We start from the raw sequence: 24,879 nt of genomic DNA, 5'->3' as shown, positions 1-24,879 counted from the left end.
GGTAGTGTCGCGACCACAACGGTTACAGAACCAGCCAAGCAAGGGTAACGCCCTAGCAACCCAGCCAAGCTAAAGTCACGCTTTAGCAAGTTCTCCTCACTTCCCGGTGGTTCTCGCTCTGCTCGATCTACAACATCGAGTATCGATTTGGTGATTTTCAAGAAGCTCAGCAAAAGTCCTCGCCACGAGGCACAAAGAATCCCACGACGAGGTTGGTGCTCTCCTCGTCCACAATCGCTTGATAGAAGTCAGGTCAAGGGACATCCCCGACGACCGCACCCGAACGGTGCTGGCACGCCCGCGCAGAAAAGAGACTGTTGACCAGCTGCAACAAAATTGGAGCCAAACACATATAAGTGCATCTTTGAATGTTTTTTTAGCTATAAGGTCACAAACTAATTTTTTCCCTCATAAGGCCACTAGATTAAAAATAGTGTTATATTTTGGATATAAAAACCAACATATTTACATAAATGCCACTAGAGTAAAAAGTCAACAACCATTCTCTCTCTTCTCTCTGGTTGGTCTCCGGTCAACTCCGGCCGACCTCCGGCGGGTCTCCGGCCGATCTCCGGCCAACTTCCAGGGACTACAAAAGCTACTGTCACTAACACCAAAAGCTACTGTCGCTAGCAACAAAAGCTACTCTTGTGAGATTTCCGGCAATCTCCGGCGATGTCACAAAAGCTACTATCACTAATAATAAAAGCTACTGTTACTAGCAACAAAAGCTACGCTGGTGAGATTTCCTGCGAGGTCACAAAAGCTACTATCACTAGCAATAAAAGCTACTGTTACTAGCAACAAAAGCTACGTTGGTGAGATTTCCGGCGAGGTCACAAAAGCTACTATCACCAGCAACAAAAGCTATTGTCACCAATAAAAGATACGCTCCAAAAAATCAAAAGCCACTAACAACATTAACAAAAACTACTGTCACCGACACAAAAAGATACTCTCACTAGCAACAAATGGATACTGTCACCATCACCAGTAACAAAAGCAACTCTCACCATCATCAAAAGCTACTATCAAGCAAAACAAAAACTACACTAACCAACACCCAGACCTACTCTCACAAAAAACCAAAAGCTACTACCAAGTAGAAAAAAAGCTACTCTCATAGGCTGAGAAAGCTATTCTCAAAGATTAACAAACCTATAGAAATATAAAGTATACAACAAAAAGAAAAATGCTACTGCAATCGAGAAAAAAAAGCATATTCAATGATGCAAAAAGTATGCAGGGTTCAACAATGATATAACTATGTAAAAAACTGCTTCCATAGTTGTAAAAAACCACTACTATAGTTGTAAAAATCTATTACAATAGTTGTATAAAGCTACTGTCAATATTGTAATGCTACTGTCATTTTTCATATGACCTCCGTTGAAGTTTCTTGTTGTCAAGCTCGACCACACTACACTAACCATAAGCATTATTTTGCCACCTACAACACCAAGCTTCATTTCAACATTTCTTGGTTGACCGAATGATCTCTTGGTCAATGGAGGCTTCACTACTCAAATTCACATGATTTTCGGAATCAACCACCGCCAATGCATATGGGAAGAATTCTGCGAGAACAAAAATACAACAAAATAAGCAATCTTTATCAATTAGATAATAAAAAACAAGCAATCTAAAAGCTACTGATATAGAAACATAAAGCTACTATAACACATGTAAAAAACTACTAGACTAGTAATAAAAAGCTACGAACATATATACTGATGGCAACAAAACCAACTGATTATCCATATTGATAGTGTAACACAAATCTCAAACAAGAAGGGCTAGAGATACGAAATCTCGACAAAAGAAAATTGAGTTTCTCTACAAAATCTTGATTTTCAATTTGATAAAAGCTACTGGAATCAGCGTTCAAAGATACTAACATAAGCATAGATAGCTACTATCATTGTGTTGGAAAGTCATTTTAACAGTTATAGAAAACTACTGACATAGAGAATGTGGCACGTAGCTTGTTCACAAAATCTTGAATCTTAGTTGCACTCAATATCATGTGCACTCAGTATCATGTGTTCTTGCCAATTAAATCAAGAGCCATTGACAATTCAAATTGTTTGTGTAATGCAATCTTCTAAATTGTTAATAAGCATTTCAAAATGCACAATATGTGAATCGAATCAGAGATGAAGAGTGATACTCACCGCGGGAAAACAACCAGGTCAAGAATGTTAACTGCTTTGTAAAAGATGTTTTGTGGTCTGCCATGGTTATACCTTTCCTCATAATCCATCGTCATGTTATCCTATTCAATCAAACACTATCCCAATTATCATTAAAACCCATACAACTAAAACAGGTAAATTATAGAATAGAATAGAATGCCAAAGTGGATAAGTCCAATACCTTATGAACACTCTTCAATTCAATAATAAGTTCCTGTGGGAGCCATTGACTAGCGAGCACTACCTTCTCTTGTAATATAATAATCACAATCAAAAATTGTTCATGCTATGCAAATCAAGAAATTCATAAACATAACCAGAAGAACATCAATTTGAACACTCAAATCATCGATATATATATATATACAAAAATGACAAATTGATGCTAGCAAAGTTATAATCGGATTGCTTACCTTCAAATCAGCTCCTGCACAAAATCAAACAATTTTAAAACTCAACTTTCCAATTCATGCTCCAATTTCAAATTACAGAATAGAAAAAAAATATATAGGAATCCATTTCTGAAGTACCTTCACCAAAAGATTTTGAGCGACGGAGGTAGGAGATCTGGAAAATCAGAAGATATTGGTAGCAAATCGGAAGTTACCTAGTTGGTTCAGATCCACCGCGTTCTTGATCTCGATGATGTCCCTGGCCTTGAGCCTCTTGGCGAATTAGAGTGGAGCAGCACCATCACACCGGCGCCACGAAGATCCGTGATCGATGAAAGTGAGAGATAGAGAGCACCGCGCCGGTCGTTTCCGGAATTGGAGGTGCAAACCAAGATGTGATCTGTGATCGAGGAGAGAGAGCGTCGTGCTGGTGGTCGCCGGAATCGGAGGCAGAGATCGAGGAGAGAGAGAGAGACTGTGATCGAGGGGGGAGAGAGTGAGAGAGAGAGAGAGATGGATTTGTGGATGGTGCGCCTGCGGAGAGAGAGAGAGAGAGAGAGAGAGAGAGCTTCATCTCGGCTTGCTAGAGAGAGAGGGAGAGTTTCATCGCGGTAGAGAGAGAGAGAGATCGAGAATAATTGGAACTGAAAATTAAATGGTAAACAGGTGAGGGTAAAATAGGTATAGCATAAAAAGCAGCTGATGGTTTTGGGCCCCAAAGTGGCCTTATGTGTACAAAACAATTTAGGTGGCCTTATGACTAATATAAGTCTCAAAGTGACACTTCTTTGTAATTTTCTATAGTTTTTATTATCTAAAGTACAGTATCGTGTCATGTAACCAAAAAAAAAAATTAAAAAACGTCAGAGTTGTGAAAGTATAAGTATGATAATTTACAGGTCTCCATTTATACAAGTACTATATATATATAAATGGATAAGTAAAACGTATGTGACTAGACCATGCATCATGAAAAAGGACTTGGCTTCTCTACTATAATTTCTTTTTGCTATGATCTGCTATAATTTGCTATGAAGCTGCCACATCAGCATCAGCCAATCCAACGGCTAATAATAAAGAGTTTACAAACTCACATTGGTGGACTTGAAGCACCATATCATGCCCTCTTCTTCTTCCTCCCTTCCCTTCCCTTCTCTCTCCCCTTCTTCTCTGTAACTAAGTCTCTGATCAAATAAACTTAAATCAACTTGAATTTCATATTCTTTTCGATAGCTTCTTTTCGATAACTAAGTTTCTACAAATCCATGTACTTTGGTTTCCATTAACAAAATCGTTTTGCAGAGATTCGAAGTTTCAATTTCGATGAAAAAAAGTTTCCAACTTTAAACCCTTTTGCTCAATCTCTGCAAAACCCAAGCAACCCAAAATCAAAGCCAATGGCTTTATCGATGTGGGTCTCTTTAAAACCTTCATTTCTGCAAAACCCAAATCCTCTTTTGCCCCAAATCTCACGCCCAAGTTGTCACTCCCAATCTCCACGAACCCCAGCGATCCGCTGTGGTCTATGTGAGCTCCGAGAGCGAATTGATTCCATTAAGAGCACCAAGAAAATCACAGAAGCCATGAAGCTTGTAGCGGCTGCCAGGGTACGAAGAGCTCAAGACGCAGTCATCAATGGCCGACCCTTCTCTGAGACCCTTGTGGAGGTTTTATACGACATCAATGAGCAGCTTCAAGGTGAAGACGTTGATATCCCTTTGACTAATGTTAGACCTGTCAAGAAAGTAGCCCTTGTGGTCATTACTAGTGATAGAGGTCTGTGCGGTGGTTTCAACAATGCATTGACTAAGAAAGTGCAGACCCGAATTATGGAGTTGAGGAAATTTGGATTGGAGGTGGTTCTGATCAGCGTTGGGAAGAAGGGAAACTCGTATTTTATGCGTAGGCTGGAGATTAAGGTGGATAGGTTGATGGAAGGAGGGGCGTTTCCGATTGCGAAAGAAACTTCAATCAACTTAAATCCCCTTCTCAATCCGATAGCTTCTTTTCCTTTGATTATCGTCATTTCCTCCTTCTCTTCTTCCTGCTTCATCTCCACCATTTCTGGGTTCTTACAGAGAAGGGAAGAGAGAAGGGAAGGGAAGAAGCAGAAGAGGACACGATATGGTGCTTCAGTCCACCAATGTGAGTTTGTAAACTCTTTATTATTAGCCGTTGGATTGACTGATGCTGATGTGGCAGCTTCATAGCAAATTATAGCAGATCATAGCAAAAAGAAATTATAGTAGAGAAGCCAAGTCCCATGAAAAGAATACATTCAACCCTTTCACCATCATTTCATGATAAAAGAACACTATGCTAGTGCAATTTTAGAGCTGTCATTTTCTCTAAATTATTGCCACAAGTTTGAATGACACGTTCGAATAATACCTAGTGGATGGTTATTGGAAACACAATTCCAACTGAGATGTGTTAAATCATGCACGCCAAGTTAGAAGAAATCTGGGTGGTCTCATTAGCTTAAGTATTACGAGTACAGACAATAACTAGTTTCTAAATTTCTGGAATAGTTTGGTATACTGCTCAGCTTTCGAAGTTCGAACTCAATTATTTACCAAATTAGTTGCTTTTTTGCTGGCTACATCGGAGGATCCACTATTCACTATTTCACTTGAAGTTAGTGAAATAGCATTCTAGGTTTGTTGATATCTGTTTGTTCTGTTCTGTCTGTTTAGAGTTTAGAGCTCTACGTTTTTATAGTTAATTACATACTGAAAAGATAAGTAAATGGAACCCTTTTGATGATCTCAGGCAGACTCGTAATGATGATTTCATGCATACTCATCCGAAGAAGACATAGAGCAAACACAGCTTTAAGTATTAGTAATTTCTTAGTGGATACAGAGTAGAAAGGCACCCATGTGATTATCTTTGTTAGATAATTAATCTGATGTGGGATATAAGAAATCTAAAATATTACTAACTTTCCCTTTACAAAAACACCTTTAAACATATTGACCCTAACCTATATAGTTTAGAGGCGAGATTCGTGGATTTGATAGGATTGAGGTGATACAGTGTTTATTGAGTTGTTTAACAATCAATTAGCTCCAGGATGTTTTGTTCTTTTGGAACATAGTGGCATTATATATGAAAGATTGTTAGATCCTTTATCCCATTTTTTTAATTGGTGTAAAATTATTCACATGGTGTATCGTCTAATCAAATTTTGTATGAAAATTCTGTAATTAAATTTGTTCTTTTCCCAAATGTGATAAATATTTGAAAGAACAGTACATACTTACAAAACATATCAAATTCGGTTCAACAAAAGACAAAATACATCAAGTTTAACAAATAAGTCTTTCATTTCTTCCAAAAATAAGCATAATACCCATAAAGTGTCAAGATCGTTATTCTTTGCGAATGGGTTCATTTTTTAGGCGGCTTTCACAACCTGAGAAGGCACCATCGACAATGATGGGTCAGAGATATGAATGTTATTTTGGGCTCAAACATAATGGAGAATTAATGGGCCCATTTATCTAGTTGACCCAAGCCCATATTGCTGACAATGCTTTGTTCATTCCTAACTAGGAACATCTTGTTTTTTCTACTTTGCCACTGTTGATCATAGTGGAGAATTTTCCTTATAATCAGTCTTTTGTTTTGTTTCACGGCCTCATTTAAACTAAAACAAAGCTTCTCGAAAGTTTCTACGACAACAATTTGATTCTTTCATGTGATTTGCTTCTCCACAAATCATATAAGGTCATATAATTTACTATTGTAAATGTTTTCCTCACTCATCGAGGCCAAAAATAAATTAAGGAGAATGTAATTCACACTTCCCATTTTACAATCTACACTCCATATTTCTTTTTTTAATATCTTAACTTTTGTCTTTTTGTAGTGTGGTTTGTAAAACATGTGAGGTTAAAATACTGGAAAAAAAAAAAACACGAAGTGTGGATTGTAAAATAGAGAGTGTGGACAGTCTCTTCTCTCTCACGTCTCTGTGACATCGGAGAGTTAGGGTTCCTTTGTACTCTGCTTTGTTACAAAGGTTACAGTTGATTCCAGTTGTTTGAGTGCGGCATTCGCAGCGTATGTTGGATCTGGTCCTCAAGGGGTGGAGGTTACTTTGTATGACCGGATCTTTATTTTGTAGAATGGAGGAGGAACTTGGCGGCTTGGTTCGGAGGCTGGTGCTCTTGGAAGAGGAGGCATAAGAGATCATTATTCCGGATGAGCCAGGCAAGTGGAAAACGAAGAAGTTTCTGATTGTTGGCAGACTGTTGACAAACAACGCTATCACAAGGAGGCACTTATGGGAACGTTGAAGGCCCTATGGACACCAAGAAGGTATGTGGGTGATAAGGCTAGGGTTTCTGCGGTGGCGTTGGATGGAAGTGATAGAGTGGTTTTCTCATTCTCCCATGACTATGATCGTAATCGTGTTCTCTGGGGGAGTCCCTAGCACTTTAACAAGTCTTTCTTTGTTGTGGCTGCTAGTGATGGGACGGGAGATCTACATAGAGTACCGCTTAATATGCAGTTCTTTTGGATTCGGGCCTAGGGGATTCCTCCCCTGTACATGGAGCCAGAGACTGGTGTTCGTTTCGGGAATGCGGTGGGACAGTTTGTGAGGATGGATGAGCCAGTTAATGGGATTTTTCTAGGTTCCAATCTAAAGGTCCGCATTATCTTTGATACGGACAAGGCTCTGCGTAGAATGGCACACATCAGACTTCCTGGTAGGAGTAAGGGGTCCTGTTTCGAACTTGATTATCTTAAGCTCCTGAATTTCTGTGAGTATTGTGGGATGCTTAATCATGATTCCAATGGTTGTGACCTCCATAAATCTGGTGTGATTGTAGAGAAACAGTTTGATTTTCTGTTGTGTGCTGAGAAGAAAGATAAGTGGTTGGCTGAGAAAGAAGCTCGTGAGCGTGAAGAAGAGGTGGAGAACCTTGTTAGTAACGAGGGGAGGTTTGGCTTTCTGGAGAAGGGGAAGGGGGGGTGGTCTATGCAGGTTCCAGATTTTCCTATTTCTGGGATGGTTAGAGGGAGAGAGGAATGGGAGGGAGAAGATGAAGGGGAACGGAGGCTCGATGGAATGGAGATTGATAGCATTCCGGCCAAAAGACTGGCGGAGGGTGAGAAATCTGGTAAACGGCGGCGTAAGACGGTGGCGGATACAGTGACTCCTGTTTTGGAAACTGCTTCGGGGATGGATTCAGTCATTGATGGTGGATTGGATCTGACACAAGCATTGAAGGCTGATGGTTCTAGTTTTGGAATGACTGCTCTGATTTCGGATACAGGGATGGAGGGGAGTAATCTGGACTCCAAGATTTTGGAGAATGATTTTATTATCTCATCGTTGGGGGCGGAAAGTAAGCTTGAGAAATCCGAGTTGACTTTGGAGGGGTCCTTAGCTTTGGTGACAGCTGGCAGCCATCATGAAGGTAATAATCTGTCTTTGGGAGACGGAGATGGGCTTTCTCTAACAGGGTCTGATCTTGGGCTTCCAACTAACTCTCAAGAAACTGGGCTTGAGACAAGTGATTCTGAAAATGGGGCTGCGACAATTAACTCTGGGCCCGTAGCGAGTATGACTTTGGTAGGTGAGGCTGATCCGAAAAGGTGTGTAGGAGTGGAGGGGGCCCATCCACAGGTCGAGATGTCCCCAACAACCAAGAGGCCTGCTGCAAACAGAGGAGTGGTCACTATATGGGGAGTTAAGTTGGGCGGTCATAAGAAGAAGGGAGCTTCCAAGTTTTCTAAGAAGGTTGTTGTGAGTGATGAACGCACTCTGATTCGTTCCTCCATGATGGGTCCGGATTCGACCCATCACGAGAAATGAATATCTTGTGTTGGAACTGTCAGGGGATTGGGAACCCCAGGACAGTTACAAGGCTTAAAGGGATAATATCCCTCAACCTTCCCAAAGTAATCTTTCTTAGTGAAACCCGGTGTACGGAGAGAGAGATGAATGATGTTCGAGATCAGTTGGGGTGGAGAAATGCGGTTTCAATGAGTTGTAAGTTTGTCAAGAAGAAACGGGGAAAGGGTGTAAGTAGAGCGGGAGGTCTTTGTTTGCTTTGGAGTGATGAAGTTAAGGTGTCTCTCCAATCTCTATCGGAGAGTCATATTGATGTGGTTCATATTGATGTGGTTGTTGGCACCGTAGGTGAACCCGATTGTTGGCGCTTTACAGGTTTATATGGCCAACCTAGGGCTGAGAACAGGCAACGAACTTGGAACTTATTGAGACAACTTAGTCTGCAGGGGAACTTTCCATAGGTGGTCGGTGGTGATTATAATGAGATTTGTGTGGCGGCTGACAAGGTGGGTGGTGCCCTAAGATGTGCTACACAGATGAATAACATGCATGTGGCTCTGGCGTTTTGTGAGCTAGGAGATATTCAGTATGTTGGCCCAAGATTTACGTGGAGTGGTATAAGGGGGGGGGGGGTGAGGAGGTGAAAGTCCGGCTTGACAGGTTTACTTCAACGCTTCAATGGAGGGATTTATTTCCGACTTCTCGTGTCAGGCATCTCGCTCCGAGCGCTTCCGACCATCTGCCAATCCTTTTGGAGATCAGGGCTCAGAAAAAACGGAGAAAAAAAAAGGAAGATGAGGTTTAAATTCGAGGAGTTTTGGTTATTAGAGGAGAAGTGCAAGAAGATAGTTAGAGACTTCTGGGGTAGTTTGAATGGTGTTAGTTTGTTTACATCCTTGTGTCACAAGCTAAATAGAACTTGTGATGCCCTGGAGTCATGGAGTAAGGAGAATTTTCATGGTTTAAGGAGAGATATTGAGAAAGTATGATCCCAACTCGATGTCTTCTATGATGGGTCCTTATTGGCTCCACCTAATGTGGAGAGGATGGAGTTAAGATCCAAATTAAATGTTTTGCTTCACAGGGAGCATGTTTTTTGGCGTCGGAGGGCTAAGGTTTTCTGGTTGAGAGATGGGGATTTAAAAACAAGGTTCTTTCATCAGAGGGTGAAAAATCGTAGGAAGAAGAATGCTTTAATTGGTCTCTTCAATAATGTGGGGACATGGTGCACAGATGAGGTAGAATTAGAGGAGATAGTGGTTGAATATTTTAATGGCCGGGTTATTTTCCACTTCTAATCCTCAAAGCTTCTGGAATTCTAGAAGCAGTGCATGGGGTTGTATCTACAGAGGACAATTTCTCTCTTACGCGGCCAGTTGAGAAAAGTGAAGTCTTTTATGCTTTGAAGAGTATGCACCCGACTAAGAAGCCGGGACCCGATGGCTTCTCTCCTTGTTTCTATCAGGCATTTTGGGAGTTGATTGGAGATGATATTGTCAGTGCTATTAGGGAACTATTTGGGTCTGAAGAACGTCTGCGGGATCTAATGTAGATGCGATGGATCATGAATTGTGTTTCTATAGTTTCTTACTCTTTCATCATCAATGGGGAGCCAAGAGGCCATGTTTGTCCATCTAGAGGTTTGAGGCAGGGGGATTCAATTTCCCCATATTTGTTCCTTATATGTGCTGAAGTGTATTCGAGATGTATCCTGCATGCGGAGAATCTGGGTACTGTGCATGGGGTTCGGATTTGTAGAGGGGCGCCCAGTATTAACCATCTTTTTTTTCGAGGGCGATTCTTTCATCTTCTTTAGAGCTGGGCGGGAGGATTGTGAGGCTCTAAAGCGTATTCTTTCTGACTATGAGAGTGCCTTAGGTCACCAGGTGAATTATCAAAAGAGTTGTATTTCCTTTAGTAAAAATGTTCACATGTTTATGTAGGAAGGGATTGCCTTCATTCTTGGGGTGCAAAGAGTTGAAAAACATGATAAGTACTTGGGACTTCCCACGGAAATTAGCTATTCTAAGACTGAAGCTTTTGGTTTCTTAAATGAGAAGGTTCGAACAAGGACTCAAGGATGGAAGGAGAAGACTTTGAGTGTGGCAGGGAAGGAGCTATTGATCAAGGCGGTGGCACAAGCAATCCCATCCTATGTGATGAGTTTTTTTGAGCTTCCCAAGCATTTGTGTCAAGAAATGTATCGCTTGATGGCCTGTTTTTGGTGAGGGGATGATGACAATGGTTGGAAGATTCACTAGCTAGCATGGGAGAAATTGTGTTGTTCTAAAAGTGATGGTGGTTTGGGCTTCCGGAATATGCACTATTTTAATCTAGCTCTATTGGCAAAGCAAGGGTGGAGGATTTTACATAACCTTGATTCTACTATTGCTAAGTTATACAAGGCTAAGTACTTCCCAAGGTGTTCATTTATGGAGGCAGAGTTAAAGGGGGGAGAATCATACTCTTGGCGTAGTATCATTTCGGGTTGTGAGGTGCTTAGGATGGGTCTGAGGTTTCAGGTTGGTAGGGGAAGCAACATCTCCGTGTGGCATGACCCTTGGGTACCTGTTCCACATTCTTTCCGGCCGTACTAACCTATCATGGAGGGAATGGATGATTTGTTGGTTAGTGATTTGATTGACCAAGAATCAATGTCTTGGGCTACAGACTTCATGCATGAACTGTTCACAGAGGGGGAAGTGGAGAAAATGGCAGCTATCCCCATTAGTTTTCGTGGGGCTGATGACCGCTTGATTTGGCATTATGACAAGAAGGGTTTGTATCAGGTTCGCAGTGGTTAACATGTGTATAATTCGGCTATGACTAAGAAGCACTGGGCGTCAACGTCATCAGGGGATATTGGTGGTATCACTACTAAAAAGAATTGCAATTGCTTCGGTTTTTTACTTCGGCAACAGTTACCGTCGCAATAGAGACCCTATTGCTACGGAAAATGTTCCGTCGCGATTAAGCCTAGTTATTTGCGACGGAAAATATTTGCCGTAGTAACTTTGTAATCAATTGCGACGGATTTTTATCTTGCCGTCGTAAAATACATTTGTCTTCTACCAAAAAAAAAAAAAAAGGAGGAAAGAAGACTTGGCAACACATAAACGTCACCGTATTACTCTTGGCGCTAATCCAAATAATCTTCCCTCTTTTTTCTTGGGCAAAATTTCCTACTAACAAAACAGCCCTAATTCTTTTTCCCTCTTTTTCCCAAAGTCCCAAACACAACCGCTCTCGATCTCTCTCTCTCTTGCCCAGTACCTCACCACTCTCTATCTCGCCCAAAGTCCCAAACTGGAAATTTCTCAGCTCCGGAACCTCACCGTTCCCGCCGTTATGAACATTCCGATGGCCCAATCTTCTTCTCGCCGTCAGCTTACAGGTGACTCTTTGATTTTCAGCTTTTTGTGTAATTTGGCTCTTGGTTGTATTCATGTTCTGATTTTGGGTCTGTATGGGATAGAACAAAAACTTGAGGAGGTAGCTTGAGGAGGGAGGAGCCCCCAAAACGAATTCGAATAAAAACCCCCAAAAAGATTCTAACTTTGAAATCAGAGGACTCCCAAACAAGGGCGGATCCAAGTACACCCTTGGGAGGACTCAAGCCCACCCGAAGTCCTAGACAACAAAACTTGAGAACCCCCGAGTCCCCGACGAAGACTCTCATACTCCCTCTCAGTCTCTCACGTACTATACTGCTCTAAGAGATCAAACCTTAGATGTTAGATCCATAGTTTTGTCTTCTACTCTTCTTCTTGAATTTGGGGCAATCAATCAATTCAATGTAAGTATGATTTCAATTTTGTTCAATTTAATCCATTCAATTTGGTGCAAATTTTAGGGTTAAAGATTGATGTCGAATTCAATTTCGTGGGTTTTGATTTAGCAGTGGATTGAGGATTGTTCTGTGTGCCATCGATGTGAGAGGAATGATGACGGTAGAGTTATTTGCGGTGGAACTTGCTTACGAAAATGGTATGGATTGTTTGACGAATCTGGGTTATTTGTTTGTGATTCCTTAGTTTAATGAATCTGGGTTGTTTAGTGAATCTGAGTTATGGAATGTTGGATTGGTTTGTTAGTTACTTAGTTTAGAACTTTAGTTGGACTAGTTGCCTGACTTGCCGCTGTAATTGGAATGATCTGGATGTACATGTAGGATTGGATACGTGTCTTGATGATTACTCTTTCTGTAGCAATTTTCTTTATTGCATAGAAACAGAGGAAACATGATGCTTAACCTCCAAGATTATTAGCGTGGAAAATAGCACTCAGAGTGATATACAATCAAAATGATGTGTATGGTTTTGGAGTTGTTATGCTCGAATTCATGTTTGGAAAACCAATTCTCAGCAAGTATTAACTTGTTTCGATCATGCTATACTTATGGAGTTCCAGCCAATTTGAGAAGAATACATTATTCAAACAAAACTTTTTGTACCTGGCTTTATATACCGCTGCACGTTTTTCCCCCTTTTCTTTTTCTTTGTTTTCTGCCACAATATAATCAAGATCCTAACAGATTTTTCAACACTGTAATAAGTCATAGACATACCTCAGAAACTGTGGGCTTGAGAGACTTGAGCCTAGCTTAATAAGACATTTCATTCTTCATGGCATGTCTCTGCTTACCCAGTTTTAAAATTATTTTGCAGATACGAGTCAAACGTATGATTAGCCAAGAAGTTATAGAGCAAAGTTCATTGACTCATTGTTTATTTTGCTATTAATTGTAGATTTTATTGGAGTTAGGATGGGGTTTATGGCTCGATTTGGTTCTGATGATTGCTCGATTTCGTTAGGTTGGGGATACTTGGCTGATTGTTAGCTTAGAGTATGAAGTTTTATTGTTTCTATATATGATCAATGCTTCATTGTTTAACATTTCAATTTGAATCCATATAGATCTTGCATTTGATACACGCAATTAAAAAAAAAAAAAGATGAAGAGCAAAAAGAAAAATAGTAAAATAGAAAGGAAAAGAAAGTGTCAGGGATTACTCTTCATTTTTGTTTACTGAATTATACCTGAATACTCATATGGGTTGCTCCACAGGTTGATTTGTGCTGATCTTATTTCATTTGAGGCTTTCAATAAGTTTGAAGCAACTTAGCTTCTGAGGTGTATACCTCTTCATAGGTTTCTGTAATTTGTATCAGTTTGCTTTTTTTCTTCAATTTTTTTTTTTTTTTTGGTGTCAAATGGAGTATTCACTATTAGACACAAGTAAATGGAACGCAGGACAGGGCTTTCTCTAGAATACTTCCATTTCATGTATAACATAAAACTATTCATTTAGTTGTTTAGTTTTGGATGTCTCATGTGTAATCTTTTCACAAACCAACAAAACAACTGCCACATTTCGTTGTAATGCGACTTTTATCATTTGATTCAATTAGTTACATTTCATAATTTGATTCAATAGTCTTATGTTGTACCTGACATTCAGTTCTTGTGGTTCAATGTTGATAGGCACGCAGCAGCAGCTTTTCTAGTTTGAAATCGGTTTCTTTTTCCATTACTGGGAATCGCTTCCCATCTCTAACTTCAAGACCTGGACCCTTTCAAGTTTCCTATTCGGTAGGTTATATCATTGTAATACTACTGTGACTCCTTCTTTGTTATGTTTGCCTCAACAATCTCATAGATAAATTTTTACATTATTGGATTTTAATCAATAGGTCCAGTTTAATTGTATGGGCAGTAGCTTTTTGTTCATTGTGCTTCTCTAATCACAAGAAACACTCATATTTTAGTTTCTGATGCAGAGAACACCATCCATTATTTGAAAAGGCTGCTCATCTTCAAGTCAGCAGTGACGGATTTGGAGTTAATTTTGGAAATCCAAAGCCAAGAGCTTGATATTACCGGGTTAGTACTTCTTCCCCATTTTTATATTTCTGTTGTTTTCATTTATTATGGAAGAAGTACTAAGTTTGTTTGTGGCAATGTTATGGCTGTGATTTTTTTATTTTTTATTTTTGATGTACATTAGTTTTTTAGAGTCTCCACTTGTTTATTTTAAATAAAATAACATTATATAATTTACGTAAAATATAACTTGCACAAGACATACATATACTGATGTAGCTTAATGAAACCAAGACAAACTTCTAACAAATGGAAAACTCAATTAACACAAACATGTAGCTTTGATAAACCTTTAGCCTTTGACATACATAATCTTGACTCAATGTTTTGTTTGATTGATCTAGAAAACTTGCATCTCACAATGGATAAGAGTTGGATAAACTTAGGCAACAGATGGTCAAAGAGGGTTATTGATGGTTATGAAGACTTTTTGAAGTTTGCATACACCAATAAGAATGAAAGTGAACTAATAAGCTGTCCATGTAGAAAATGTTGCAATCGGCCCATTTATTTGCCCAAAGAAACTGTGCGAAAACATCTCAAAGATAATGGGTTCTTGAGAAAATATACGAATTGGATTTACCATGGAGAACCTCCAGTTGCTACTAACCATGCCAACTCTGAAATTGAAACTGAAGTTGATTTAAATGTCCAAGATGATATGTTTGAAATGCTGCATGAAGCTATGGGCATTCCAAATATGGGTGAAACTGATGATCCTCCATCAGTTTATCCCCAAGTTGGGCCAAATCAAACTACTTCTCACTTTTTAAAGCTGTTGGAAGGTGCACAACTTCCACTATATCCGGGCTGTAAACGCTTTACTGCATTATCATTCATTGTTCGAATGATGCATAATAAAGTTTTACATGGGTGGTCAGATAAATCATTCACGAGGTTACTCAAGGACTTGGCTAGTGCTTTCCCGGAGGACGTCTTACTTCCCAAGTCCTACTATGAGGCTAGAAAAATAACAAAAGATTTAGGTTTCACGTACGAAACTTGGGATGCGTGTAGGAACAACTGAATGTTGTTCCGAAATGATGACATAAACCTTGATGAATGTAAAATATGCAAGAAGTCTAGATGGGAAGACAAAAAAGACTCTACAGCTGATGTTGGAACTAGCAAATTAAAAAAAAAAAAAGCAGTCAAACAAGTTAGATACTTTCCTTTGAAGCCAAGGTTGAAAAGGCTGTTTATGTCATCAAAAACAGCAAAACTGATGAGATGGCATGCAGAAGAGAGAAAAAATGATGGTGTTTTTAGGCATCCTGCCGACTCTATGGCTTGGAAAGACTTTGATGCTAAGAATTCTAACTTTTCTGATGAGATTCGAAATGTGAGGCTTGGGTTAGCATCTGATGGGTTCAACCCATTTAGGACAATGAATATAGTCCATAGCACTTGGCCGGTGATTGTGTTTCCCTATAACTTACCTCCTTCATTATGCATGAAGCAGCCATTTCTTTTTTTGTCACTGCTGATTGATGGTCCTAAAGGACCAGGTGACAAGATTGATGTTTATATGCAATCATTGATAGAAGAGTTGCTGGAATTATGGGAGAAAGGTGTAGAAACATGGGATGCATCAAGCAATGAAATGTTTACATTGCATGCTCGAATTGATTTTCTGCAGAATAAGGACACTAGTACAGGGTCTCCTAGACAGGTTGAGTACAAACTTCATATGCAAACATATGGTTTATAAATTGGACTTTTGTTAATTGTATGTATTACTACTTACACTAACTTAAGTTTATTATGTGTATATATGTATTATATATTTCCTAGATTGCTGATGCAACTAGTGGCATGGAATTTTGAGGGAGTCTATAGGAGATGAAGTAACTCCGAATGCAAATCATGACCAGCCCTCATTGGAGCAGAATTCTCCAGTAATATCCCCTTCACAAAATGGATCTCAAAGGGTAATTCTCCTATAATTTTAGGCAGCAACAATCTTCTTATATTAATTGTTCATATTGCTCTTACATGTTGTATTTCTTGTTGATGCTTGACATTTTCATAACCATGGAGTTATAATTGGCTTGCTTGCAAATAGTTGTGTTGCTTAAGGCTAGTTATCGAGGTCTATACTTATGATTTTTTATGTTCTTTTACATGAAATTTGTTTGTGACTTTACGCTTTGTGTTGCAAATGTTTGATTATTGATGATGTATTTGTGACTTTGCACTTTGTGATTTGTTCTGGTTTTAATTGAAGGATATTGATGAATTTGTATTTGCCGTAAGGTTTTAACAATTGCATTTTGTAGTTTTTGACCCAGTTGCCTTCTTACTAAAAACTGTCATTTTGGCTGGGTATTTGAACTTGGTGTCTTCATGAAATTTTCAGTAGCCATCTAGAAGATCATGTCAAAATTGAAATCTCATGGAAAGGAGTTTTCTAGAGTAAGTTATGATTTTTTGAAGTTGAGGGTCTGCATCAGGAAATTCTTCAATTGATACTATGTTTCTGTTTGTACCCAGGGAAGTTGGGACTTCGTGTTTCTATGTTTTGTTCATGTATTGATGCATATTGTGTAAGGTGTTTACTGACTAAGCCTTTCAAAAAGTTTATTGTATGAATTAGTCGAACCTTGTTCAATTGCCTAGGCCTTTTGGCTGGTAAAGAACAGTTGAATTTGTAAATGGAAAACCGGTTAAACTTTCTTCTTTAGATATTCGTGTTGAAAGCTTATACTTTAGGCCTAATATCTATATAGTTTCATACAGTTTCATTTAAGATTCAGTGGTTAATTTCGAGGCTAAATGACAGAAGTCTGCATTTTGTAGTTTTTGACCCAGTTGCCTTCTTACTAAAAACTGTACATTTTGGCTGGGTATTTGAACTTGGTGTCTTCATGAAATTTTCAGTAGCCATCTAGAAGATCATGGAAAAATTGAAATCTCATGAAAAGGAGTTTTCTAGAGTAAGTTATGATTTTTCGAAGTTGAGGGTCTGCATCAGGAAATTCTTCAATTGATACTATGTTTCTGTTTGTTTCATTTGATTTTAATAATTTCCCTTATTCAGACTTCTTCACGAACTGAACATAAACATTCTTAACTTCCCAACAAAAGTATACCAATATTTCAGACTTTATTTTCAGATAGTTGTCTCATTGTGAAAGTAGCTAGCCATATCGATTCGCACGTAAGAACTGATTTATAACCTTAAGCACTATGCCAAAAACTGCATCACACTACACTTTTTAGACAACGAAAAAAAAATTTCCGTTGTGTGATCACTGAAACTGCTTCACACAACAGGTTTAATGAGATTGGCATTGTATAAGGAGGTCGTACATCAATTTTTTTGGGTCCAAGATTATTGTACAACAGTTTTAAGGATTTTTCTGTTGTCTGAATGTAAAAAAAAATTTCCCCTCACCTTGCTCAAATTTGGGTCGAAATTTGAACTTACCTTGTACAACAGTATAGTTGTATCTGTTGTATGAGAGTAAGTTGCAAAATATTTCCCTCCATTCTCCCATTTCCCTCCCATCCAGGCAACAAGAGGAGGCAAATTGAAAATTTAAAAGTTGCATTCAAACAACACATAATTGAAAAACCATGGTCTGATGCCTCGTAGGTGCATCCATCAACTAATGGCTTATCTAGCCATGTGTCCTGGACCACTACACATTCCGACCAACTTGGAAAAAAAAAAAAAAAAGCCTACAAAATCATTCACTTCACAACTACCAGCCCTAGACACACTGACTCCAAAACTTCACGGTCATACTCAGACCCCGACTCTTTCTTTCCAAAACTCCACTGCGACTACCAGCCCGACCCCAACTCTCTCCGACACTGAAGCCCTCGACCCTAAATCCTCCGCCTCCGAAGCCCTCGACCTTAAATCCACTGCCTCCGAAGCCCTCAAGCCTTGAACCCCAACTCTCTGGTACCAATCCGAAGCCCTAAATCTGAGATTTGTCTTCGAATCTGGTAAGCCCTAAAATTTGGGGGTTTCTGGTTTCTCGTCTTCTCGTCCTCACTATGCACGAGTTTCGATTTCACAAATCACAAATCACGGTCTTGATTTCTGATTCTTCACTTTTGATTTCTGGTTTTGATTAACCGGAGGATTTCGGGTTCTTCACAAATCACAAATGACACTTTTGATTTCGGGTTCTTCACTTTTTATTTCAGAGTTTTGATCAACTGGAAGGTTTCGGGTTCTTCACTTTTGGGAAGATGGAGTATTGTGGTGGAGATGTTCTCAGCTCCGCCCCCGATATGTTAGAAGCAGAAGTATGGGAAGATGGAGATTGTGGTGGAGCAGAATTCGAGGATGTAAGCCACGCTCCCAAAGGCTCTGTCAAGAAGTTTAGAATGTAAGCTTCGTTTTCTTCTTCTATCTTTGTTCGTTTTGGTCCACGAATTCTTGGTCAAAATTCACTCCCCATTCAGTGGCCAACTTCCCAGAATTTAGTCCCAATTCGAGTTGATTTCGAAGTCGAAGGCCAGAGGTTTAAAGACGCCTTCACTTGGAACCCATCTGCTAAATGTTTCATTCTTTATGTGTTTCTCTTTATCTTTTGTGTTTTATTTTTATTTTATTTATTTATTTTGGGTTTGAGAAGCTTTTGAGTTTATGGTGATTGATGACAGACCCTGATGGAGAGATTGCGAAGTTTTCTTTTTTATTCTTATTTTTATTTTTTTTTCTTTTTGTTCCCAGCTGTTTCCAGAATATGTGTTGGTACATAGAATGTTGGACGACAGACTCCACCCGATGACCTGGATATTGATGGTTGGCTAGATATCAATGACCTAGCATAGGTGGAGGTAATCTCTATGCTCTCCACAACAACATTTTACTATACTATTGAAAATATATGGTCATTTTAGAAGAATGATTTTATTATACTATTGAGAATTGCTTCATGTTAATACTATTGGTAATCTATATGCACTCAGTTGTCCTTCTTCATCAGCTCGGCCCGGTCTTATAGGTTCCAAGCGGTCGACTCTCTTTCACTCTTTCTCAGGCAAAGCTTGCATTTCTGAAAGGTTACACCTTTTCCACGCGTTGTCGTCATGGATCTGGAGCTTGGGACCATGGACAGCTTCAGATCTAGTTTCTACGGTCAGATCTTCCCTCCTGATAACTTCGTCTTCGGTTAGTCTGGTGCTAGAAACAATTTTACGAAAGGTCACTACACCGAGAGGGCTGACTTGATAGATTCGGTTCTCAATGTGGTGCGCAAAGAGTCGGAGAACTGTGAGTGCTTGCAAGGTATGAATCTGGTCTAAATCTATATATTCTTCTTCCTTTACATGTAAATCGAGTTGTATTATATGGATTTGGTATATCAACTTCTAAATCCCAGAGAAGAGAAGTCACTGTTGGTGAGGAAGTAGTACTGGTGTATGGTTCTGTTTTTTCTGTACACTTCCGACTAGAATGGGAACTAAACTTGCGTTTCTTTTCAGCAAACTCTATGTTTCAACCTCAGATGGAAAAGGGTGATGGTGCTAGTAATTCTTTGGGGGCTTTTCTACTTCTTCAAATATTCAAGGCAAGTTCTCTCTTGTGCCTACCCCTATCTCTATTTCTGTCATTGCTGTATTGTTTCTAATACTCTTTAAATCGAGTGCAGAATGATTTAGCATTTTAGCTACATGCAGTACATGGTATTGGGTCCTCTTCTGCTTACGGTACTACGTTGTGTGGTAAAACTTGTTTCCTAACTCTATATGTTGTGGGGACAGTCTTAACCATTATGTTCTGGTCTTAGCTTATTGATTAAGTTTTGCTTGCTAAAGTCTTCACATTAGGGTTCGTTGAATGAAATTTGGTGTTGGGTAGTGAGTAAATTGCTCGTATGAAGTGTTTTCGTATTTCAAAACAACCATTAATTCTTAATTTCCAGTGGTCGGTTTCCTTTCCAGGATATATTCAATCAAATCCTTGGCCTGCACTTTCGGGTGTCATAGTTTCAGTAGATATTCTAAGTTTACAATGACATAGGATTTTGGCATGCAATTTTTCACCATGGCATGATATTCTTAGATATACGGGCATAAAACCACCAGAACAGGTTGAGATCCTGCCTTAAACTTAAGCAACGTTTTAAGCAAGTATATTGAGCGGTACAGAGTGCGCCACAGCAGATCTTAATCTTACTCTGCCACTGTAGGGGGATTGTATGTTTTGAACCTTTTTTTGTCTTCAAGTTGGTGCTCGACCTTTACTCCACATTTAATCCAAATTGGGTATTGTTTAGTTTCTTTTTTCCTTGGCTCTAGTTAAGTACACCTTACACATAACTGATGTTGGTCTAACTTCAAGGCCCAAAATCTTCTTTATGGTATTACTATAAAAGAAACCAATTTTGGCTCCCTGATCTTCTCCTTGGCATGAATAAATATAGAAAATGCTACTCCGATGTAAGTATCTTTGGATTTTGTTGGACTTTGTTTGTGCTCGTCCAATTCCTGTTATTGTGGTGGGTGAACAAAACATGGATCTTTCATTTCTCTGGAACTTTAATTTACTGACATTGCAGTAATGTGCCAAATTTTCTGTCGATTCTCTTTTTGTGGTGCATATTTTGAGGTGGTTATGTAGTCCAGTTTCGTTTGATATTGCATTTTATCACAGCTTGCTTGAAGTGAATGCACTTTTTATAATATTTTCATTTTGGAGTTTCTCACTGCGAGAGTTGTTGCTTGCAATTAATTCTGCATTGTTTTGAGGAAGTTGATATATCTCGAACAGAAAATGCTCATGGTTTGCTCATTGAATTTGTTTCAGACTGTTCATGAAGGGCGCATATATCAACTAAAACTGTTCTATGACAAAGATTATCCAGAGAAGCCACCAAGTGTACAATTTCATACACGCATCAAGATGACTTGTGTCAATCATGAAACTGGAGTGGTAATGTTGTCTCATAACCTGCATTTTAGGATGTTATTCAACTGCTTAGTTTTGACAATTATTGGCTTTGCTCCTGGTTTTAATTTCTGTTCCCTGTTTTCATAATTGTTGGCTGATCGAGGACTGCATGGCATGTGTTGATCTTCTTGAAGTCATGCTGGTGGAACATTTGCAGAGGTTACTATTAATACACATAAAGTTATGTTTGAAATATAGATGTTTATCATCATGTGATGAGTAGTTTTTACCCAAATGAATTTAAGACCTTGCATTTCTGTCATTTCAGGTTAAGCATGATGAACTTTTTACCCCTCTTTTTACTGACTTATTACTAGCATATGGGAAACTTTGGATGCTATATGTAACCCAGTTTACGTAACTTATTCTAGTAAACAAGTTTCTAACTGAATTTTACATAAATTTTTATTCCTCTTCTAGTTCACGTGAGATTCACTTCTCTTTTTAAATTTCCTGAGTTTGGTTGCGTTCTTGCGTCCTTCTTGATATGTCTGTTCAGAGTTTGAAGTCTAATATATTCTACATTGGGTATTAGCTTGTAATTTCTTTCATACTATTTTGTAAATATTGTAGTCATGTACTCTTAGCCTCTTTAAATTATTGTTTCAGGAATATTGTGCAGCAATGTGAATATTCAAATGTTAAAGCTACTGAACTGATTCTCCCACAGTTTGTGTTTTGAAAGATCACCTGCCTTCCAAAGTGGGATTTGCATTAAGAGATGTAGATGCAAGTCTTTTTCTTTTTTCTTTTTCTGCAACTTCTTGCGTGTAGCAACTCATGTGTAGTGTGGCTTTTGATGTGGAAATATTGCATGCTGCCTCTTGAAATAAGTTGTTGTTTTTTGTTTGTGGTTGTAGATTATTCAATTGCAGAGAAGTTAATTTATTCTCTCAAGTCAATTTTTTAAAGGTTTCCTTCCCTTGGCTTGTTAACTAACATTACATCAGTGGTGGCAGAAGTAGAAGAAAGAAAAGAGGGGCAGCAGGAGCAAGCATTAGTAGTGGGCGAAGTGGGCAAGCAATCATAAATAGTCCAATAATCACTGTATCCATTTCTAGCACACTTATGTTTTTGTCTCTGATGCAATGTAAGACAATAAATTGTCACTGATTCATGACTTTGTGGAACAATGACTAATACGAATGTATATATCTTGGTGGATCCAATGTATTTTGAAGTTTAAAGTATGGGTTAAAGTACTGCTAGTTCATTTGATGGTTTGCATCAAATTTTATTTCCATTTGATCACTATTGTTCATTAGGTAAATGGATGTTTAAATGATCATACAACAGATTTCTCATACATCAGACAATGGTTTTTTGAAAAAATGAAGTCTTCTAATTAACTCTCACACAACAGAAAACACTAGAGCTCCGTTGTCTGAAAAGCTTAACAAACAACGGACTTAAACAAGTTCTGTTGTCTGAAGGCAGCACCGCAGCTGCGCAGCAGCTGCGCATAGCATCTGCCGAGCCATCTGTCGAGTCATCTGTCGAGTATCACACAACACGTTTAACACATACACGTTGTCTGTGTGTTTCTCAGACAACTGTGTTCCACCGTTGTCTGAATTTTCATCAGACAGCGGCTCGGTCTACAACGGTGGCTCTCCATATCCCACAACGGTTTCCATCTGTCGTCTGATAATGTTTTTGGCATAGTGAAGGCTAGTTATCGAGGTCTATACGTATGATTTTTTATGTTCTTTTACATGGAATTTGGTTATCTGTGTGTTGCAAATGTTTGATTATGTATTTGTTTGTGACTTTGCGCTTTGTGATTTGTTCTAGTTTTAATTGAAGGATATTGATGAACTTGTATTTGCCGTAAGGTTTTGACAATTGCACTAATGGCTTTCAAACAAAGATAGAGCTCCAGCCATTAATTACACTAACAATTCCAAAATTTTTATTGGAAATTAGTATGTATTGTTACTATTGATTGAGGTCCATCAATGCCTTAATGTTTTTTGTTTTGTTTGTATAGACACCATCACGAAAGAATATGTGCATTTTGTTGTCTATCTTGCTTACTGGACATTAAGGTAACATTGGTTTTTCTATGTTTATATTACAGGTTCTCATGGCAAAAAGAGCAAAGCAAATGAAAGCAAGTGCAAAGCTCACAAAATGACAAAGTAAAATGGTGCACTTGTGATTGTTGTTTTATTTCAAGTGTGGTTATAATTTTCAATACTTGAAAATGACAACACATTTATTTTCATTTTAGTGTGTTTGTATTTGAATATGGTACGATGACTCAATAGATATGTTTAACTATATTTTTCATGAATTAATGTTAATTTCTGAAGATATTTAATTGCTTAACTATTATTATTATTATTATTTATTTGTTTAATTTTGTGGAAATAGGCAAAAATAATAATAATAATAATAATAATAATAAAACAAAATTAGCGTTTGCGACGGCCATTTCAGCGTCGCAATTGATATAAAATTATATAGTTTTATCTATTTATCAAAATATTTTAATAAAAACTTATAAATATATTTGTGACGGCAAACTAACCGTAGCATCAATTTTGGCGGCAAGGTTTGGCGGTTATTTTGAAAATATTACACATTGCGACGGCAACATAGCCGTAGCAAATACCTCCACCTGGGCTACCCTAATGGATATTTTGCGACGGAAGCTTGCGTAGCAAATAGCCGTCGCAAAACAATAACTGATGCGATGGCAAGAGAATACCGTTGCAATTATCTTTTGCGACGGCATTTTATCGTCGCAAATGGATTTTGTGACGCCACCTATTGCAACGCCAATATTTCCGTCGCAAAAGGCTTATTTTTCCGTCGCAAAAGCTTAAATTGCCGTCGCAAAAGCAATTTTTTTTAGTAGTGTATAAATAGTAAGTATTGGGCCAAGGTCTGGGGGCCACGTACTCTTCCAAAAGTAAAATGCTTTGTCTGGAGGCTTTTGAAGAACATTATTCCTACAAAGGATGCTCTCATGCAACGTAGAGTTGATATGGTGGACCCCAAGTGCATGTTCTGGATGGCTGAAGCGGAAACCGGTACACATTTGTTTAAATCTTGTCTAGCTTTACATTGTTTCTGGTTATTTGGCCCTCTGAAATTAAATGCTACTGCACACCCGGGCAACTGTGTCCGAGATTGGGTCTTAGAAATGATTGACTCCCTCAGTGGGGATCAGCGAGATCTTTTCTTCATGGGCTTATGGGCCATTTGGACAGAGAGGAATAAGTTAGTGTGGAATGATGCTCACTTCCAGCCTATGCTTATGATCCAGTGGTCTACTCAAATGCTTGAGGATTTTCAAAAGTACCACCCGAAGGCAGTTAGGAAGCAGCGAAGGCCTCTAACTAAGTGGCAAAATCCTCCAAGTGGTCGTCTGAAAATCAATGTTGATGGGGCCTTTAGAGCTGAGGAAGGGAGTGGAGGTATTGGGGTAGTTGTCAGGAATGATGCTGGTATGGGTATTGCTGCTTTGGCCAGGACTTTTCTACATGCACACTCGGTTCTTAATATGGAAGCGGAGGCGTGTAGGGCTGGCTTACTTCTTGGTATTCACCAAGGTTGGACTGACATAGATGTTGAAAGCGACTCTGCCATCCTGATTTCTGCTCTCAATAGTAGAGAGAAGAATTTCTCTGAGGTAGGGGTCATCATTACGGGCCGAAGGGCCCGACCCGGCCCTT

The 24,879-nt window shown here is 38.9% G+C and overlaps 1 protein-coding gene and 3 long non-coding RNA genes across 7 annotated transcripts; all 4 read left to right on the top strand.

The window, feature by feature from the left end:
• The first annotated feature begins 4,092 nt into the window (after nucleotides 1-4,092).
• Nucleotides 4,093-4,824, top strand: LOC133729207 (ATP synthase gamma chain 1, chloroplastic-like). The gene has a single exon (XM_062156692.1). It carries the CDS (start codon nucleotides 4,171-4,173, stop codon nucleotides 4,795-4,797), a length of 627 nt encoding a protein of 208 aa, XP_062012676.1. The 5' UTR covers nucleotides 4,093-4,170; the 3' UTR covers nucleotides 4,798-4,824.
• A 6,734-nt stretch (nucleotides 4,825-11,558) lies between these two features.
• LOC133729086 (uncharacterized) lies at nucleotides 11,559-23,459 on the top strand. 2 transcript variants are annotated; one of them, XR_009856233.1, is made up of 6 exons: nucleotides 11,559-11,790; nucleotides 11,872-12,192; nucleotides 12,298-12,383; nucleotides 13,882-13,989; nucleotides 14,178-14,280; nucleotides 23,277-23,459. It is a non-coding gene; the product is annotated as an uncharacterized LOC133729086 (long non-coding RNA). The 2 variants fall into 2 exon arrangements; XR_009856234.1 differs by lacking the exon at nucleotides 14,178-14,280.
• On the top strand, nucleotides 17,993-19,070 carry LOC133729084 (uncharacterized). The gene is made up of 3 exons (XR_009856229.1): nucleotides 17,993-18,237; nucleotides 18,442-18,626; nucleotides 18,974-19,070. It is a non-coding gene; the product is annotated as an uncharacterized LOC133729084 (long non-coding RNA).
• Nucleotides 19,091-22,386, top strand: LOC133729085 (uncharacterized). 3 transcript variants are annotated; one of them, XR_009856232.1, is made up of 4 exons: nucleotides 19,091-19,531; nucleotides 19,729-19,968; nucleotides 21,053-21,355; nucleotides 21,806-22,386. It is a non-coding gene; the product is annotated as an uncharacterized LOC133729085 (long non-coding RNA). The 3 variants fall into 3 exon arrangements; XR_009856230.1 differs by lacking the exon at nucleotides 21,806-22,386 and having other exon boundaries at nucleotides 19,102-19,531; nucleotides 21,053-21,739; XR_009856231.1 differs by lacking the exon at nucleotides 21,806-22,386 and having other exon boundaries at nucleotides 19,104-19,531; nucleotides 19,729-19,953; nucleotides 21,053-21,739.
• Nucleotides 23,460-24,879: the final 1,420 nt, after the last annotated feature.

Source organism: Rosa rugosa, chromosome 2 (genome assembly GCF_958449725.1).
Source record: "Rosa rugosa chromosome 2, drRosRugo1.1, whole genome shotgun sequence".
Classification (NCBI taxonomy): domain Eukaryota; kingdom Viridiplantae; phylum Streptophyta; class Magnoliopsida; order Rosales; family Rosaceae; genus Rosa; species Rosa rugosa.
The sequence above is the reverse complement of the archived record's forward strand: the minus strand, read 5'-3'. Positions and strand labels throughout refer to the sequence as shown.

Bases quoted from the DNA above. Each gene is read 5' to 3' on its own strand.
- LOC133729207 (XM_062156692.1), top strand. From the start codon at position 4,171: ATGAAGCTTGTAGCGGCTGCCAGGGTACGAAGAGCTCAAGACGCAGTC.